The sequence below is a fragment of the Pipistrellus hanaki genome (assembly GCF_964339955.1).
Source record: "Pipistrellus hanaki genome assembly, chromosome: 19".
NCBI classification, from domain to species: Eukaryota; Metazoa; Chordata; class Mammalia; order Chiroptera; family Vespertilionidae; genus Pipistrellus; species Pipistrellus hanaki.
The window spans coordinates 3,302,218-3,321,905 of record NC_140521.1 but is presented as its reverse complement, the minus strand read 5'-3'; the positions used below and the strand labels follow the sequence as shown (position 1 = coordinate 3,321,905).

The window sequence follows — 19,688 nt, the reverse complement described above, 5'->3', positions numbered from 1 at the left end:
CCGAGAGGGGCAGTGTTTTCTCAAGATCGCTTACTCTATGAGCAGAAGTCAGAACTGGAGCTTGCAAGTCTATCGTCTAGTGCTTGCTGCCTTTCAGGGCAGTCCTTTGGGAATTCCGCGTGGTAGGGGGAAGCATCCGACCGTCCTAGGAACTTTTATCCAAGAAGAACTTCATAATGTCCCACTTCCCCCCCTTTAAAAAAAAAAATATTTTATTGATTTTTTTTTTTTTTTTTTTACATAGCTAGAAACATCAATGAGAAACATTGATCAGCTGCCTCCTGCACACCTCCTACTGGGGATGTGCCTGCAACCAAGGTACATGCCCTTGGCTGGAATTGAACCTGGGACCCTTCAGTCCTCAGGCCGACGCTCTATCCACTGAGCCAAACCGGTTAGGGCCCCACTTCCCCTTTTATGGGGTCTGCCAGGACCTCAGTTCCTATAGCCACCTCACTCCCGATGGGTACTGTTAACTTCCTCCTCCTGATAATTTCTGATCATCCCCTTTAAAACGCTATTTCATTGCTACTCTTTAAAAATGTGCTGCTGAGCAAGTGACATTTGCATAGTAGAGAAGTGGAAATACACTAGTAAGCAAAAAGAAGATTTTTAAAAAATATATATTTTATTGATTTTTTTTTTTACAGAAAGTAAGGGAGAGGGAGAGGAATAATTAGAAACGTTGATGAAACAGATTCAGCTGCCTCCTGTACATGCCCCACTGGGGATGTGCCTGCAACCAAGATCCATGCCCTTGACCAGAATCGAACCTGGGACCTTTCATTCCACAGGTCGACGCTCTATCCACTGGGCCAAACCAGTTAGGAGAGGGAGAGGGAAAGAGAGCGAGAGCGAGAGAGAGAGAGAGAGAGAGAGAGAGAGAGAGAGACAGAGAGAGAGAAGATTTGTAAAAACATCTGTAGTTCATTTGCTCTGAGACATTCACTTTTAACGTTTTGGTGAATTTCTTCCAAACCTGATATGTCATTTGATATTTTTAACTCACTAAAATATCGGTAAAAGCTTTCCCCAAACAATCAGTGCATTTGTATGTGGTGCTTTCCTAGGCCTGTATGGTATTCCACTGTAGGGATGACATCTCTGTTCTCAAAAACAGCCCCCTCCTGCAGTTCTTCTACCCTTAGGTTATCGATCCTTTAATATTATAAAACTAAAGAAATAAGCTTGAACAGCCAAGTCTGTACGCCCCATCTAATCTAGATATCGTTTTAATCTTTAATATCATTTTATATGTTTAATCAGCCTTAAGTTCTTTTAGACAGTTTTTATTTTTAAATATAGACCTACAAGAAATTGCAAAAATAATACATAGAGTCCCATGAACCCTTCACCCAGCTTCCCTCGATGGTGACCTTTTATGTGTTAGTAGCATAAATCAAAACCGGGAAATCAGCGTTGGTACAATACCGTTAACTAAATTTACCAGGCCTTATCCCACTTTAAAATCCTTTTCTGAAGTAGGCAGGAAACAAAATGATTCTCTCAGTGTGTGCTCTGTTCCCCGTGCGAGGCACAGCTGTCTGGAACAACTACCCTTCTTTAATGACAAATGTTGGCAAACACCATCAGCCTCCCGGGAAGAGAACATTTCACTGGGAATGTAACATGGAAAGAGACTGATTATATTCGGCAAGACATGCTTTCCCTCCCGGGACCCTTGCCTGCCCCCAGGAGGCTTCATCCAATCAGAAGAAGGGTGGGAGGAGTTGTGACGTCATGAAACGCCCCAGGACCTGCTCCTGGCACCCTACGACCCTCAGCAAGTCCCTTCCTCTTTGGGACACACAGCATCTCAAGCCTGTCCTTCTCCCCCTCCGCGCAGCTGCATCACACACACGTGCGGACCTAAGTATTCTTTCCGTCGAGGCCACTAGAGGGCGCGCGGGTGACATAAACTGCCATCCTCCCCTTCCTTTCTGAGTCCTAATCTTTCTATGGGATTCTTATATGATTTCGATTTTCTCTCCTCCCATCTCTGCTTGCTATTTTTACGCTACAAACTCCTAAAAGCTGCCTCAGCCCGGCCAGCGTGGCTCAATGGTTGAGCTTCGACGTATGAACCAGGAGGTCACGGTTCGATTCCCGGTCAGGGCACATGCAGGCTCTGATCCCCAGTGTGGTGCACGCAGGAGGCAGCCAGCCAATCAGTGATTCTCTCTCCTCGTGGATGTTTCTATCCTTTCCTCCCTCTCCCTTCCTCTCTGAAATCAATAAAAATACGTTACAAATAAAATAAAAGATGCCTCGGATCCTTTTCGGGAGGAGGCAGGAGGTGACTTTGCCGACAGCCTCACTAACAAGGCCAGCTCCCCATCTGCGGAGGGTGGACAGATCCAAACCCTTCCCACCCCGGGCAGGTCTGGCACAGCCCCCAGGGCAGAGGGGCCTACAGACTGCCCGGGACCCCTCCTCTGCCCCCCACTCCCCCTCCTGCCAATACTCCCGTTTATCCATTCCTGGTCTTACCGGGAACAAAATTCTGCTCAATCCCGCCTCGCTCTGCTGCCTACAGGCAATAATGGCGGTGATGGCGTGGCAACGGTGGCAGTGCCATTTGACAAAAACTCATCACGTGACAGACTCCACACAAATATCATTTCATCGGATTGTCTCCCTTACTCCGCACGCTATCCCTCTGGGGTAGGTACAGCTGCCATCCTCATTTCGTAGGTGAGGTTGCCGTTCCCATTCAGCTGGAAAAGGGCTGAGCTGGGAGGGAGTTGGCACAGCTGGTGGGGAGAGCCCAGCCCAGAGTCACAGAATCCTGGGCTTGAACCCAGGTTCTGTCGTTTCCAGCTGTGTGGCCCTGAGCCAGACGCTTGCCCTCTCTGTGATGCCTCTTTCCTCTGATGCCCCCTCCGCAGGGCTGCCACAAGGGCCAAAGCATGTCACAGCGCACGGCAGACATCAGCCACTGCTCCAGACTAAATGCATTATTTTTTAAAAAATATATATTTTATTGATTTTTTTTACAGAGAGGAAGGGAGCGGGATAGAGAATTAGAAACATCGATGAGAGAGAAACATCCATGAGAAACATCGATCAGCTGCCTCCTGCACACCCCCCACTGGGGATGTGCCCACAACCAAGGCACATGCCCTTGACCGGAATCGAACCCGGGACCCTTAAGTCCGCAGGCTGATGCTCCATCCACTGAGCCAAACTGGTTAGGGCACTGCATTGATTCTTAGAGTGGAAGAGAGAGGGCAGGACAGAGAGAAATATCGATGTGAGAGAAACACATCAACTGGTTGCCCCCCGCACAAGCCTCGACCAGGGCCCGGGCCAGGGAGGAGCCTGCAACCGAGGTTGCAACTGAGGTACATGCCCTTGACACACTCGAACTTGGGACCCTTGGGTCCAAGGCCAATGCTCTATCCACTAGCCAAACTGGCTAGGCTGAGCCTGGACAGGGTCTATGCCCATCTCTCGTCCAGGGTCTGGGTCCGAGCACCAGGGGACCCTGGGGGGCCTGATCCCAAGGGCATCCTCTGATGCCTGCCCACCCGCATGCTTGAAGCCTGCCCCTGGGAGGGCTTTCTGAGCCTGGAGGAGGCAGGCCCACCCAGGAGCCAGCCTACTGCCGGGCCAGGGCCCTGGGCAATTCTCCCCACACGCTGCCTCAGACCTTTTCTCTGCAGCCTCCCCGAGCTCCCGTGTGGGTGGCGGTAAATCTTCTCCCCGCAGGAGCTGCAGAGGCCCTCCGGGCAGCGTGCGCAGGGCCGACTCCCTCGCCCTCCGCCTGGCCTGCGGGTGCAGCTCCTCTCCGGTCCCGGCAGGATGCCCAGCGCTTGGCGATTGCAGCAGCGTTCCGTGCCCTCATCCTTCAAGGCCGTCCGAGGGGCGGGGCTCCCGCTCGCCTGGCCCCTCCCTTCGCGGCCTCACACTCTCCACCTGGAAAACAAGGGGCTGGGGTCACCATCTTCGTCGCTATCCCTCAGCACACTCCCAACCCGACGCGATTTTGCACAAAACGTTACCCGCTGCTTCCCCCAGCAGAAATCTTTGCATTTCAGGAGCAAAGAGCAAGCTGCAGAATGGAATGTGGAGTGAAATCTTATTAACACGTAAATGTTAGCATTTACCTGTAAATATATATATATGAACACCGGGAGAGCCCTGGCTGGTGTGGCTCAGTGGATAGAGCATCGGCCTGCAGACTGAAGGGTCCCAGGTTCGATTCCGGTCAAGGGCCACATCCCCAGTGGGGGGTGTGCAGGAGGCAGCTGATCGATGTTTCTGATTCTCTATCCCTCTCTCTTCCTCTCTGTAAAAAAATCAACAAAATATATTCTTTTAAAAAATGGGAGAGATCTATGTACTAAATGGTCCTAGAGCTTGTTTCTATGGAGTGGGGTTTCAGGGGTACCCCTGTGTGCCTCAGACATTTTTGTGACTAGATGTTGTTGTTTTTTAACAAGTGTGTGCCATTTTCTCTCCCTTTAAAATATGATCCCATAACATTATCATCAACCACTGTCTCCAGACCATTGATCCGAATGGTAATGAGGCCCCAGGCTTCCGCAGTGCAGTCAACAATGATTGCCCCAGCTGGTTTGGCTCAGTGGAGAGAGTGCTGGCCCTCGGATTTAAAGGGTCCCAGTTTGATTCCAATCGAGGGCACGTACCTCGGTTGCAGGCTTGACTCCCGGCCCTGATGGGGGGCACATGCGGGAGGCAACCAATTGATTGTATCTCTCACATCGATGTTTCTCTCCGTCTCCCCCCCTCCCCTTCCACTTTCTCTAAGGGGAAAAAAAAAAAAAAAAAAAAAAGAATCCTCCGGTGAGGGTAACACACACACACACACACACACACACACACACACCCCAGTGAGTTAACAGGATTAAGGCCATGACTTGACATAACTGATCCCTAAGGACAAGGTGAGTGACCTATGTCAGCCTCCGTTTACCCTCCAACATGGGTTAGTGCTAATTCCTACACCTCAAAGCATCCTTTTCCTCGAAAAGAAGACAAAGAAAATAGTGACAAGAATTTTTTTTTTGTTTAAAGACTCTTTTTTAAAATATATATATATGTTATTGATTTTTTACAGAGAAGAAGAGAGAGAAAACCAGAAACAGCAATGAGAAACATCGATCAGCTGCCTCCTGTACACCCCCTACTGGGGATGTGCCCACAACTAAGTGACATGCCCTTGACCGGAATCGAACCCGGGACCCTTTAGTCCTCAGGCCGAGGCTCTCCCCATGGAGCCACACCAGTTAGGATTGTTTAAATTCTCTGGGATGAGGCAGGTTCTCCAGGACCCTGCCTGTGTCCCCAGGGGAAGTTCGAGGTCCTGGAACCGCTCTCACTGGCCCGGCCAGCTTCTTCCCAGCGGCTGGGCCTCCAGCGGGATCCCGGGCCAAGAACCCGAAGGACAGAGGGAGCTAAGAGAATCAGCCCGGACTCTGTGTCTGGCACGGCTCCGCAGCGGGGATATAAAAAACCCAGACATCACCTCATTGCTGCTTCATCAGAAAAGGAGACTCTTCCTGCGCATCCCGCAGAGGACGCGTTCCCGCGGGCGGTGTGGCCGGAGGGAGCGGGAGAGCAGAGGAGGGACCGTGGGGAGTTCTGTGATCCTGGGGGCCAGAGGGCAGGCGGCCAGGGAGGGTCAGCCTGGTTACCATAACAACTGCACTCCCAGGCGCGGCGTGGGCCCCTCAGGTGCTCCTCAGACCCTGTGCCACGGGCACCTGCTCCGAAGGAGAGTGGGGGGCCTGTCTGAGGTCACGGAGCTGCAGTCAGGATCTGCCCCCAGCCTGACTGACTCCGAGTCCGTGTGTTCTGCTTCCAGGGAGGCCAGACTCCTGGCCTAAGCACCGTTTTCTTTCTTTCTTTTAAAAAAATATATATTTTAAAATATGTTTTATTGATTTTTTACAGAGAGGAAGAGAGAGGGATAGAGAGTTAGAAACATCGATGGGAGATAATCATCGATCAGCTGCCTCCTACACACTCCCTGCTGGGGACGCACCCGCAACCAAGCAAGGTACATGCCCCTGCCTGGAATCGAACCTGGGACCTTTCATTCCGCAGGCCGAGGCTCTATCCACTGAGCCAAACCTGTTTTGGCTTTTTTTTTTTTTTTTTAAATATATTTTATTGAAATGTTGTGCAACCATGACCACTACCAACTTCTTCTTCTTTTTAAAAAAATATATTTTGATTTTTTACAGAGAGGAAGGGAAAGGGATAGAAAGTTAGAAACATGGACCAGCTGCCTCCTGCACACCGCCCCCCCCCGGGGATGTGCCCACAACTAAGGGACATGCCCTTGACCGGAATCGAACCTGGGACCCCTCAGTCTGCTGGCTGATGCTCTAACCATTGAGCAAAACCGGCCAGGCTACTACCCACTTCTAAATGACATCCTTTTAATACCCTTGAGGGGCTGACCGGAGCTGGGCTGCAGGCCCCCTCAGCCTATGGGCTGCCTGCCGGGGACTTTCACGTTGCAGGCGGCATATACTCTCCTGTATCCCCCCACCACACCACGGGGTTAATGGAAGAGGGAAGATGGCTCCCTTTCCACAGAGGAAACCGGCTCAGGACTACTGACAGACACCTGATACCCTGTCTGATAACCCACCCGCTTCCTGTGAATCCCCTCCCCCCTCTTCAAACCTGTGCACCTGTCCCCCGCTGTCCTGGTCCCCCATGGGGGGGCGGACCCCGCCATTGTGCTTCCCCATGGAGCGTCTTTCCTGGGAGCGGGGAGCGGGTGGGGCAGCAGGAGGCTGCAGAGGCTGCTGCCAGCCTGGCTGAGTCCCTGGCTCCCGTGGCTCTGCAGAGGGAGGAGCCTGGGAGGAGGTGCTGAGTTGGGCTCAGAGGGCCCGGCTCCAGCCGCAGTGAGAGCATGCCCAGGGGCAGCGGGCCTGAGGCTCCATGCTGAGTGGGTCCTGCAGCCTGGGCCTCTCGGGGAGACACGTGGGGGTGCGAAGAGCCTTCAGGCCAGGCCAAGGTGCCGCTCAGCAATTGAGCATGGACCCAGGAACCAAGAGGTCGCCGGTTCAATGTCACCGGTTCGATTCCAAGTCAGGGCACCTGGAGGCAGCTGCTTGAGGATTCTCTCTCATCATGGATGTTTGTCTCTCTCTCCCTCCCTCTCCCTTCCTCTCTGAAATTACCAGTGCTCTAACCCCTGAGCTATGGAGCCTTACTCCTCTCTGAAATTAAAAAAAAAAGGCCGAAACCCGTTTGGCTCAGTGGATAGAGCGTCGGCTGCGGATTAAAAGGTCCCAGGTTCGATTCCGGTCAGGGGCATGTACCTTGGTTGCAGGCACATCCCCAGTGGGGGGTGTGCAGGAGGCAGCTGGTCGATGTATCTCTCTCACCGATGTTTCTAGCTCTCTATCCCTCTCTCTTCCTCTCTGTAAAAAATCAATAAAATATATTTTTTAAAAAAGTATTAGAAGAAAAAGAAGAAGAGGAGGAGAAGGAGGAGGAAGAGGAGGAGGAGAAGGAGGAGGAGGAGGAGGAGGAGGGGGAGGAGGAACTCCTGTGGCCAAACAAGTTTGGAGAAGCCGGCACCTTCCACTCATCTCTGTTCATCCCCTGTGCTCGTCTCCTGTGCTCATGACCTCGTCCAGACTCCCAGGGCCCTATTTAGCCACAAAACGCCCTCTTTTTCTCTCTCCTTTTTGGGCGAACACGTATCATCTGGAAGTAGGTGCCTTGGGAAACGCTGGGCTGGAATTTGGGAAGGACCTGAGCATTCTGGTCCCAGGAATCAAAGTTTCGAGGTGTATAGAGTTCTGTAACTTCCGTTCCCTACCCCAGGCACACGCTCAGGAAACGCGTGGTGGGTAAGAATGAACCTGTGGTTCTGCTCGCTTCCACGTGGTAGGAACGGAGGGGAGGCGGGTGGAAGTGATTCAGTGATTCGGGGCCTCGGGAATCAGGGCGGAATCGTGTGCGCTTCCCTCCAGACCACACGTGTGGCAGGAGAACGGACAGAATGGATTCCCCTGATGACAACACGGAGCGCTGAGTGTGATGTGGGGGATCAGCCACGGGGGGACCCGGAGGGAGGAATCCACTGACCGGGGAGTCCGGGAGGCCAGAAAGGCAGCCTGGAGGGGAGTGACCTGCTTGGACTCCACAGGCAGCTGTCATCCCATGGTTGTGGCCCCTGGCCTTGACAGAACCCACCTTGGCCCCCTCCTCTCTTTCACCCGGCCCCTCCCATCGCTCCCCTCTGCGGTCAGCTGCCTGTCAGCCCTCCCACACCCCGAGGATGTCTCCGTATTGTGCCACCACTGAAAAGACCCGGGGAGCAAGGCTCCAGCGGTAAAATTACAAGCAGGAGGACAAGTCAATGGGGAGCCATGTGACAGCAAGGGGATCCTGCATCAGCCCTCCACATACACACGCAGGCAGGCACGCACGCACGCACACACACACACATGCACACACGCATACACACACACATATACACACACACGCACGCACGCACGCACACACACAAAGTGCCTTTCTCAGAAGTCCCCATCCTCCCGGCACCAACTGCACACCAGCCCCTGTGCCCGGCAAACCAGAGCCAGCCTGGTCTTCACCGAGGGGGGAATGCTTATCTGTGTCTGCTTCTCCAGCAAAACCAGAGACTCCCTCCGCCTCCGCCTCCCCCCAGCGCACTCCCTTCCGGTGAAACGTGGTTAAGGGGACAGCAGCATGCCTTCCGCGTTGCTCAGGGTCTGCTGGAAGGGGGGAGTGGAAGGGGGCTGAGCCTAAGGCGGAAAGCACAGAGGAAGGAGCTGGCAGAGGACTTTTCTGAGGGTCCGTTGGTCCCCATCTCGGGATCCCGCAGAAGGAAGACCAGTGTGTATTGGGAAGGCGGGGGGGGGGGGGGGGGGGGGGTTTGAGGTGACTGGCTAAGGGGGGCTCAGATCTGGGAGCGGAGTCTACACACACGGACTCTAGGGGACCCGTTCCCAGCATCAGCTCCCAGGGTAGGGGGGCAGGACAGCCCAGCTGTGTGTGTGTTAAGAGAACTTAACAGAAAACCGGGGACGGGACCGGAACTTCCACCAGAAAGTCAAGGGGCTGGGTCCTCGGCTCCCTTGGGGACCCTGCCAGGCCATCCACCCACCCTCTCCCCCCCAGGTCCCCATCCGCACAGCCCAAAGGTCGGGCACAGCGGATCTGCCGACCTCCTTCCCCTCCTGGCACCGCGGAGGTTAACCCCTTCCTCCCGGGGCAGGAGCGGGCGCTGTCCCCGGTGCTGAAGCGCCACCCCCTGCAGTGCTGCCCGGACTCCTAAGGCACTGGATGGGCACCAGCCCAAAGCAGGAAAAGTTAAACCACACCGGCCGTCCCAGGCACCCTCCCCCGCCCCCAAGGTCAAGGACCCCTTTTATATCTGACCCTCCAATGGGGCTTATGGGGTGAGGGACGTTGGTAGCTGACAGGCAGTGTACCCCACCGCTTCCCTGGGCCGAGGAGGGATGCCCACGGGGCACCCACTTAATCTGCAGTGGGGGTGGGGGGAGGGAGAGAGGCGGAGTTGAAGGTGAGGAGGAGGAAAGGGGGGAGCTAGGAAGATGGGACAGCAGCAGTGGGGGGGCAGCACACGGGTTCGGCTCCCCTAATCCAGCCAGAGCCCCCCAGTACCCCCCAAGCTAAAGCTGCTCGGGGAGCGAGCTAGGGGACTTAAGGTGCAGCCTGAGGTGGGTGGTGGGGCGGGGCGAAGAGATACAACGTGTCCAAGGTCATCTGGCCAGCAGACTGCGGAGGGACCACCACCGGGGGAGGAAGAGCCTGGCCCTGAGTGGCCACCAGCTCACCTGCCACCCCCCATCCCCTCCGGCACCCCTCCGGGCGGGCACCAGCTCTCCCACCGGCAGGCCCTGTCCCCAGCGGCACCCCCACCCCGGAGCCTCACCCGCAGCAGCCGGGTCCCTCCGGTGGTGTCTGTGCAGGAGACCCTCTGCCCCTTTCACGAGGGTCCTTCTCCCCGGGGCCAGCTGTGGGGTCTCCCGCCTTCCGTCCCTCCCAGACCACTGGGCCCCTCCTCTGGGCTTCACTCCGGTCGCCCCAGGCTCCCCTCAACTCCAGGCTCCCCTCCCCTCTTCCGGGGGGGCTGCCGAGCTTCTTGGGGGCCCCTTAGCTTCTTGGGGCCACCCTGGAACTCCACTCAGAGGCCCTCTTTTTTCTGTCCTCCGGGGTGTCCGCCCCGCCTCCATCCAGGGCTGCCTCGCTCCCTCCCCCTCTTCCCGGTGGCTGCAGACACTCTGCACCCCTTATCCTAACGATTAGGAAAACTTCGGGACCCCCGTTTCACGCAGCAGCCCCCTCGCCCTACTGACTATGCAGTGTTCCGTCTCCACCTCAAGGCGCCCGGCCCCCGTTCCCAGCCACTCTCCCGGCCCGTCCTCTCCGTCCTCTCCGCATCCCGGTCCCTTTTGGGATTCGGAAACCAGCAGCCGCGGGGTCTTCCGATTCGCACCCGGGGGGTCCCCGCCGCCGGTCCTCTCTGGGGATCCTCTACCCCCTGACCTGACCTCGTCCGGGCTTTGGGGGGGCTCTGACTCCTCCGTGTGTTCACTCCCCCTGCACTCCCCGTCTCCCCGCCCCGCCCCTCACTGCGGCGGAGCCGGCGCCCCGGGGCAGCAGGGGAGGCGGCGGGCGGGGCCCTCCTCCCCCGCATCCCCCCCCCCCCCAGTGCCGGGAGGGGACGGGGTGGACTCGCCCCGCTGCTATAAAAGGGCGGCCGTCCCGGAGCTGCCGCAGTGCCGCCCGCCCGCCCCGTCCCGGCCCCGGCGCCCGCCCGCCCGCCCGCCCGCCCGCTCCCGCCGCCCGACCTGCTCCCGCCGCCATGAGCTTCGGCGGCGCCGACGCGCTGCTGGGCGCCCCGTTCGCGCCGCTGCCCGGCGGCGGCGGCCTGCACTTCGCGCTGGGCCGGAAGGGCGCGCGCTCGGCCGCCGGCTCGTCCAGCGGCTTCCACTCGTGGGCGCGTTCGGCGTCCGTGAGCTCCGCCGCGTCCGCCTCGCTGGACACGCTGAGCAACGGGCCGGAGGGCGGCGCGATGGCGGCGGGGGCGGCGGGGCGCAGCAGCAGCGAGAAGGAGCAGCTGCAGGTGCTCAACGACCGCTTCGCGGGCTACATCGACAAGGTGCGGCAGCTGGAGGCGCACCACCGCAGCCTGGAGGGCGAGGCGGCGGCGCTGCGGCAGCAGCAGGCGGGCCGCGCGGCCATGGGCGAGCTGTACGAGCGCGAGGTGCGCGAGATGCGCGGCGCCGTGCTGCGCCTGGGCGCGGCGCGCGGCCAGCTGCGCCTGGAGCAGGAGCACCTGTTGGCCGACATCGCGCACGCGCGCCAGCGCCTGGACGACGAGGCCCGGCAGCGCGAGGAGGCCGAGGCGGCGGCGCGCGCGCTGCTCCGCTTCGCGCAGGAGGCCGCGGCGGCGCGCGCCGAGCTGCAGAAGAAGGCGCAGGCGCTGCAGGAGGAGTGCGGCCACCTGCGGCGCCGCCACCGCGAGGACGTGGCCGAGCTGCTGGGCCAGCTCCAGGGCTGGGGCGCCGCGCAGGCCCAGGCGCAGGCCGACGCGCGCGACGCCCTCAAGTGCGACGTGACGTCCGCGCTGCGCGAGATCCGCGCGCAGCTCGAGGGCCACGCGGTGCAGAGCACGCTGCAGTCCGAGGAGTGGTTCCGAGGTGCGAAAGCGCGCGCGCCCGCGCGGAGGGGATCGGGTGGGGGAAGGGGCTCCCCCTGCTGGTCAGGCGGCGAGGGGCGAGGGGCGGGGTGGGAGGCTTGCTACCCCGGGGACGCTGTAGACTGCAGCGTTTCCCAAACTTTTGGCCTATGTGCACCCCTTCTATAATTTTCCTAGCGCTGAGTGCCCCTCGTACTCCTGAGAACGTAGAATTAGGCGCAGCCATGCACGGTGCAGTGCAAATCCCCACCAAACTCTTCCCGCACCCCTGGGGGGACGCGTACCACACTTTGGGAAACACTGCTGAGTGTAGAGAGTACATGGCCCAGCTTCCCCAGGCGAAGGACATAACCCTTTAGTGCAAGAACGGCTTCCCTCTGAGTCCCAGGTGGGATGTCTCCAAACCCCGTCAAGTAGGACCTCACCTTTGGCTGCCCCCCCCCCCCCAGGGGCCGTATGCTTGTCCTTTAACTGTGGGGCCGGCCCTCCTGGTCTCCCCCTCACTCCCCTATAGTTAGGTAAGTCCCCTCCGAGGCCCCTGCACCTCAGGTTCCCCCCATAGCTCTGAAGCACCAGCGCTGGGGACTCTTTGCCCTCAAAGTAACTTGCCTTCTCTGCCCTGCTGCCAGCCCACCTTTTCTGGACACTGCAGGAGTCGGACTCCATTCTTCCGATCCCCATCAGGCCCCTCCTCACTCACTGCGGGAGAAGTGGGGCACTCTCACATCCTTTCTCGGGGAAGGGGGGGACCATCACTACAAACAATTGGCCCCTGAGACCGAGGTGGGGTGGCCGGTGAACCCTACAATGTCCCCTCTCCTCCCCGCCTGCGAAACTGGGAGCCTCTCAAATCCGAAGCCCTCCCCCAACTCCGGGCTGCCCTGAGTCAGCGGGATTGCAGCTGCAGCAGCAGCTCTGAAGCTGCTTCCAGCAGCTGCAGGGTGACCTTGGCCGTTGCTGCTTTTCATTTCTATCTTATTTGGTTTTCATTTCTATCTTATTTGGTTTTCATTTCTATTTTATTTGGGTTGGAAGATGGGGGTGGACCACCTGGGTTATTACCCTGGGAAGCTCCCTGATTCATCCTTACACCACCCCCGCTCCCCAATGTAAAACTTGACGCATTGTTCTTGGGGAGATGCAGGGGTTTCAATGATTTCCAAGCAGGTCTGTGATCACTGTGGGTAAGAACCCTCACCCATCAGGATGGTTCCTAACGCTTTGCCAGCGTCACAGGGGAAGCGGGGAAAGCTGGAGCGTGGATGCACGCTTTTCCCGTTTTTTTTGTTTCGGTTTTTTCCACTTCTCTGCGGCAAGGCTCCTCCCGGAGCAAACCCCGCTGTTCTCTCCGGCTTTGCCCTTCAAACCAGCAAACCAGCCTCGGCTTCTGGCCCATCCAGCTGGCCTCCCTTCTTCCTCCCACACTCCCAACGCAGGCCCTGGGTGTGTCTATCTCAAGATTCAGAATGCTCATTTTCAGGAGAAGGAGACTCAGTCTCTAGATCCCGGCCGGCCCCGGAAGGCCTGGGAACCAGCAGCCCTTTGCTTGCGGGGTGGGGGGGCCAGGTGTGGCTGCCCTGGGCTCAGGGGGCTCTGGTGCAGCCAGGTGGAGGAAGGGGCAGAGGAGCTGGCACACAGGCCCCGGGCGCTGCAGTGACCTTGGGCTCTGCACAGCAGAAACCTGCAAGGAAGGGGCTGTGGCTACATGGTGGCTCACGGCACCCTCTGTCTTCAGAGATCAAAGACTCATGCGCTTATTCCGCATAAGTTCAGGGTTAAACTCGGAGCCGGCCCCAAGTTCAGAGTGAAGCCAGGTTTCACGTCGGAACCCCCAGCACTGCCAGCCCTTGCTGGGGAGCTAAGCCAGGCATTAGGACCGGAAATGGGGGTTTCCTCTTTCCCCTGCCCTGGAGGGTTTCTGGATTCTGAGTCGAGGAGACAGTCTCATATCTGGGGCCGTGTAGACACTAAACTTGAGTCCCAGCTCTGCCACTCACCAGCTGGGTAGCCTTGGGCAGTAGTCTTTGCCTATCATGCACGATAGGATGAGTTAAGCATCCAGGACTGCACTCAGCACCCAGTAGGTCCTCAACCTGTGTGTGCCCCCCTCTGGAGCCGGGCAGCGGAACACATTTCCCGGTGTGTCTCACTCCACGCTGTCCCCCCCCCCCCCCCCAGTGAGGCTGGACCGGCTGTCCGAGGCGGCCAAGGTGAACACGGACGCCATGCGCTCGGCACAGGAGGAGATCAGTGAGTACCGGCGCCAGCTGCAGGCCAGGACCACCGAGCTGGAGGCCCTCAAAGGCACCAAGGACTCGCTGGAGAGGCAGCGCTGTGAGCTGGAGGACCGGCACCAAGCCGACCTCGCCTCCTACCAGGTGGGCAGGTGGGGGTAGACAGCCAGACTGTCTCACTCACGGGGCTGGGCGACCTTGACCTTGGACAAGTCACTGTCCTCTGAACAGGGTTGTAGTGTTGGAGGACATGGGCCTTGGGGTCAGGCATACCAGATATACCAGTAGGTCTTTCTAGGTATGTGACTCCAGGAAATTTATCTGCCTCTCCAACTCCTTCAATGAAAAAAAAAAAAAAGAGCCAGGATTGGTTTGGCTCAATGGCTAGAGCGTCGGCTTGGGGACTGAAAGGTCCCGGGTTCGATTCTGGTCAAGGGCATGTACCTTGGTTGCGGGCACATCCCCAGTAGGGGGTGTGCAGGAGGCAGCTGATCGATGACTCTCTCTCATCGATGTTTCTGACTATCTCTCTCCATTCCTCTCTGTACAAAAATCAATAAAATATATTTAAAAAAAAAAAAAAAAAGAATGGCTACAGAGAGAGAAATATCGGTAGGCTACATGCCCTCCCCCCCCCCCAAGATTGAGCCTGCATTCCAGGACCTTTCAGTCTGCAGGCCGACGCTCTATCCACTGAACCAAACCGGTTTCGGCCCCCCGGCACTTTTAAAGCACTTATGCAGATAATATGTGGTGATGATAGAAAATTTAGAAAACCGAGACAATAAAAAGGAGGTAATAAACGACAGCCATAATGGTTGCTTTTCAGCACTGGTTACGTGGGTCTGGGGACAAGGAAGGAGCTTCCACTCCTAGTCTGTGCTTCTGTGTATCATCTCCTGAGCCCTTGACTGTGTGATGGACACTTGGAGAATGGGAGAGCCAACAGGGGGCCAGAGCAGACAAGGCTCTGTCCCTACAGCATTTTCTAAGCTTAAGAGATCTGCGAACATTCAACCACCGTTCTACTAACCAGTGGTAACCCTTATTGGAGCCTGGTGTGTGCCATTCCAGACCATTCCCCAGGCCAGGGCTATAGCCACAGTTAAATGTTTGCTCCACGTGGTTTCCATGTCCGTAAAGGAGGCCCTCGAGGCTTTGCCAGGGCGGGTGTGGCTCCAGCTGGGGGGGGTCAGGGCTGCTTTGGGTCGCACAGCCCGGCCCGGCCTCTCTGGTGCGGAGGGCCAGGTGTGGGCAGGGCGTGAGAGGTATGTGGCCTGTCGCCCTCAGGACGCGATCCAGCAGCTGGACGCTGAGCTGAGGAACACCAAGTGGGAGATGGCAGCCCAGCTCCGCGAGTATCAGGACTTGCTCAATGTCAAGATGGCTCTGGATATTGAGATTGCGGCTTACAGGTGAGGCGGGCCGGGGCCTTCAGGGTGGTAGGGAGCTAAGCCTGGGGTTCCAAGCTCCCCAGGGAGGGCAGCCTGCCTGTCTTAGAGACAGAGATGAACTTTTTTTTTTCTATTGCAGTAAAATATACATAATATAAAATTTGCCACTTAACCATTTTTATTTATTTTTAATATATTTAAAATATATTTTAATTGATTTCAGAGAGGAAGGAAGAGGGAGACAGAGATGGAAACATCAATGATGAAAATCATTGATCGGCTGCCTCCTGCACGCCCCCTACTGGGGATCGAGCCCACGCATGTGCCCTTTACTGGAATCAAACCTGAGACCTTCCAGTCCGCAGTCCAACACTATCCATTGAGCCAAACCAGCTAGGGTTAAATATATTTTATTGATTTTTTACAGAGGAAGGGAGAGGGATAGAGAGACATCAATGAGAGAGAAACATCGATCAGCTGCTTCCTGCACACCCCCCATGGGAGATGTGCCCACAACCAAGGTACATGCCCTTGACCAGAATCGAACCTGGGACCTTTCAGTCCACAGGCTGACGCTCTATCCACTGAGCCAAACTGGTTAGGGCGCCACTTAGCCATTTTTAAATACACAGTCCCATGGTATAAGTACATTTACATTGTTGTGCAACCATTTATCTCCAGAACACTTTTCATCATCTCAATCTGAAACTCTGTTCATTAAATATAACTCCCCACGCTCCTTTCCTCCATTCTCTCAGTCCTGGCAACTACCATTCTACTTTCTGAGATAAAAAATAAAAAATAAATATATATATGTTGCCTGCCACATGTGCCCTAACTGGGGTTGGGGGTTTTTTGCCCCTGACTGGAATCAAACCCGAAACCCTTCAGTCTGTAGGCTGACGCTCTATCCACTGAGCCAAACCAGCCAGGGGCTGAGACAAAGACCTTGAGTGGCTTATGCTCATCCTGACAGTGGCTGAGGGTTAAAGCTCCGCACTCCCTCCCCAAATGCAGCAGCGAGAGGCCTATTTGCAGGGAGAAGAGGTACTTGAGTGCAGGGCCCTTGACAATTGTCTCTCCAGCAGTTTCTCGGCTCTCTGAGCGGGTGTTTTCTGGGAAATGAAATAGGAGTGATGATAAAAATACCTATGGGGGGAGCATTTGAAATCTTGCTCCCAGCATGTCGTCAGTTTGGCTCAAATAAACTTATAAAAATTCTCAAAACAGCCTGGCTGCCATGGATTAGTGGCTAAGCATCAACCTATGAATCAGAAGATCAAGGTTCAATTCCTGGTCAGGCATGTGTCTGGGTGGGGCTTGATCCCCAGTGTGGGGCATACAGAATTTATTTAAAAAAAGAAAAAAGAAAAAAAAGAGTAGAAATTGCTGCCATCACCCTATCCCTAAAACTCAAAGGATGAGAATAGAAGGTGATAAGAGATCCGGAAATTCAAATAGGAACATTCTTAGACCTCTTAAACCCAAATTTGTAAGTACGAAATTGTCTTCTCAGGCACCCTACTTTCTCTTATTTCAGTTGAGGTACAATAAATGTAAATTTTGTTAAAGTAGGCACTCTGTCTTAAGGGTAATTTTTCAAGGAAAAGAAGGTGTTTTATCTCCTAAGTCGCAGCTTTTGCTGCATTAAACAACAACAGTGTCCCTGGGTGTGGACTCCTGGGATGACTTACTAAGGGACTTGCTCCATTCTCAAAGGGCCCCTTGTTCACACTCCTTCCTCTACCGAAGTCCCCGTCATTGGACCTTCAGAGGAAACCAGGAAGACCCCCACGTTACCGACCTGCTTTGAGTTCGAATTAATGTGCCCTGTTATCCACTCTGCAGGAAACTCCTGGAGGGTGAAGAGTGTCGGATTGGCTTTGGCCCCTTCTCCCTCCCAGAGGGACTCCCTAAGGTTCCTTCCACGGCCACTCACATAAAGGTCAAAAGCGAGGAGAAGATCAGGGTGGTGGAGAAGTCAGAGAAGGAAACGGTGATCGTGGAGGAACAGACAGAGGAGATACAGGTGACCGAAGAAGTGACCGAGGAAGAGGAGAAAGAGGCCAAGGAGGAGGAGGAGGGCGAGGAGGAACAGGGAGAAGAGGAGGAAGCAGAAGGGGGAGAAGAAGCCACAGAGTCTCCCCCGGCTGAAGAGGCTGCGTCCCCAGAGAAGGAGGCCAAGTCTCCAGACAAGGACGAGGCCAAGTCACCGGCCAAGGCCGAGACCCCCATGAAAGAAGAGGCAAAATCGCCAGCTGAGGGCAAGTCCCCTGAGCAGGCCAAGTCCCCAGGGAAGGAAGAGGCTAAGTCCCCAGCAAAGGAGGAAGCCAAGTCCCCAGCTGAGGTCAAGTCCCCAGAGAAGGCCAAGACCCCGGTGAAGGAAGAGGCAAAATCGCCATCTGAGGTCAAGTCCCCGGAAAAGGCCTCCTCTCCGATGAAGGAAGAAGCCAAGTCCCCCGAGAAGGCTAAGACGCTTGATGTGAAGTCCCCAGGAGCCAAGACCCCGGTGAAGGAGGAAGTACGGTCCCCTGCAGACATCAAATCCCCCGTAAAGCCCAAAAGTCCTGGCAAGGAGGAGGCCAAATCTCCCACGAAGGAGGAGGCCAAGGCTCCCGAGAAAGAGGTCTCCAAGAAGGAAGAGGCCAAGTCCCCCACGAAGGAAGAAGAGAAACCCCAGGAGGTGAAAGTCAGAGAGCCCCCAAAGAAGGCGGAGAAAGAGAAGGCTCCAGCCGTACCGAAAACCGAGGAGAAGGACAGCAAGAAAGATGAGGGGCCCAAGAAGGAGGCTCCCAAGCCCGAGGAGAAGCAGGAGAAGCCCAAAGAGCCCGCAGCTGAGGCCAAGAAGGACGAGGCTGAGGATAAGAAAAAAGCGGCGACTCCGGAGAAGGAGGCTCCTGCCAAGAAGGAAGAGGCGAAAGCCAAGGAGAAGACGGAGGCGGACAAGAAGGAACCAGATGACGCCAAGGCCAAAGGACCCAGCAAAGCCGCAGAGAAGGGGCCAGAAAAGCCAAAGAAGGAAGAGGCGTCAGCGGCACCGGAGAAGAAAGATGCCAAGGAGGAGAAGGCCACCGAGGCCAAGAAGCCCGAGGAGAAACCCAAACCAGAGGCCCAAACCAAGGAAGAGCCCAGCAAGGAGGCTCCCACACCCAGCAAGGCCAAGACGGAAAAGGCCGAGAAGTCCTCCAGCACAGACCAGAAGGACGGCAGGCCCCCGGAGAAGGCCGCCAAGGGGGAGAAGTAAAGCAGGGAGAGAGGAACATCCAGAGCATTCAAAGAAACTCAGGAGGGCCTGGGAGTTCAAGGGTCGGCATAATAAATCTTCATTTTCCCTCCCTTTTCTTTATATAAGAAACTCTGCTTAGATGGCGGGGCTCTCCCTCACCAAAGAAGTTGTTAGCAATATTATCAAGGCAGGGCACTCCCCTCCCGGACCCCCGCCCCCCAAACCCTCCCCAGGCGATGGACCACTATGCTATGATAGCTTCTGTAGCGGAATGTGACCTATGCCGAGTGAATGCCACCCGTAAACACGTGACTGTAAAAACTTCCCCCCTCCTTTCCAAATAAGTGCATTTATTCCCCGTATGTGCAATGGACAGGTGGCCGCAATAATGAATGAGCAGTTAGAAACACATTATGCTTGAGATGTCTTAACCTATTCCCAAATGCCTTCTGTTTTCCAAAGGAGCGGCCAGGCCCGCGCCCGGGGCTCGCTGTCCTGGAAGAGCTGGGGTGGGTGGGGCCGGGCACTGAGCCATGCCAGGGCGCACTTTGCCACCGGAGACCACGTTCAATTGCTTCCGTGCAATAAAAACAAGTGCTTATGAAATGAAAATGCTGCTGCTGTGACTTATTCTCCCCCGTCGCAGGCCAGGGGGCAGAACCAAGGGCGGTTTGGATGTCACAAGGCGATGCAGGACTGAGCAAGCATCGGGGGTCTCTTGAAATTCTGGGACCAGCCCCCCTCCTATTTTTCCCTGAGCACGAACCACGTGCCAGGCAGTGTGCTGGATGCTTTATGTTTAGGACCTTACAGACAGGTGGCCCGGTGCGTGGTTTATGGATCACCTACATCCGCGTCATCTGGGAGCCCTATACAGAGGCTTGATTCCAACTTCAGATCTGTCACTAACCCTTGTTCTGGGAGTTGCTTCTTTACCTGCCCTAACCTGATGGTTCTTAACCACTTTAGGATATTACAAATAATGTAACCTATAGTCTTTAAAAAAATAAATTTTATATATATATATATATATATATATATATATATATATATATATATATATATATATATTATTCATTTTTTACAGAGAGGAAGGGAGAGGGATAAAGAGAAACATCGACCAGCCACCTCCTGCAACCACATGCCCT

The 19,688-nt window shown here is 55.8% G+C and overlaps 1 protein-coding gene and 1 long non-coding RNA gene across 2 annotated transcripts; one reads left to right on the top strand and one right to left on the bottom strand.

Moving 5' to 3' along the window:
• Window positions 1-1,551: 1,551 nt before the first annotated feature.
• On the bottom strand, window positions 1,552-10,975 carry LOC311613535. The gene is made up of 3 exons (XR_014793468.1): window positions 10,836-10,975; window positions 3,653-3,918; window positions 1,552-3,210 (listed from the first exon to the last, which is right to left on the bottom strand). It is a non-coding gene; the product is annotated as an uncharacterized lncRNA (long non-coding RNA).
• NEFH (neurofilament heavy chain) lies at window positions 10,755-19,551 on the top strand. Its single transcript, XM_084867509.1, has 4 exons — window positions 10,755-11,687; window positions 13,865-14,064; window positions 15,211-15,335; window positions 17,163-19,551. The coding sequence occupies exons 1-4, from the start codon at window positions 10,850-10,852 to the stop codon at window positions 18,556-18,558; spliced, it is 2,559 nt and encodes an 852-aa protein (XP_084723635.1). The 5' UTR covers window positions 10,755-10,849; the 3' UTR covers window positions 18,559-19,551.
• The last annotated feature ends 137 nt before the right edge of the window (window positions 19,552-19,688 follow it).

Bases quoted from the DNA above. Each gene is read 5' to 3' on its own strand.
- NEFH (XM_084867509.1), top strand. From the start codon at position 10,850: ATGAGCTTCGGCGGCGCCGACGCGCTGCTGGGCGCCCCGTTCGCGCCG. The intron at 14,065-15,210 runs GTGGGCAGGTGG...TGTCGCCCTCAG, and splicing joins CCGACCTCGCCTCCTACCAG to GACGCGATCCAGCAGCTGGA. The intron at 15,336-17,162 runs GTGAGGCGGGCC...TCCACTCTGCAG, and splicing joins ATTGAGATTGCGGCTTACAG to GAAACTCCTGGAGGGTGAAG.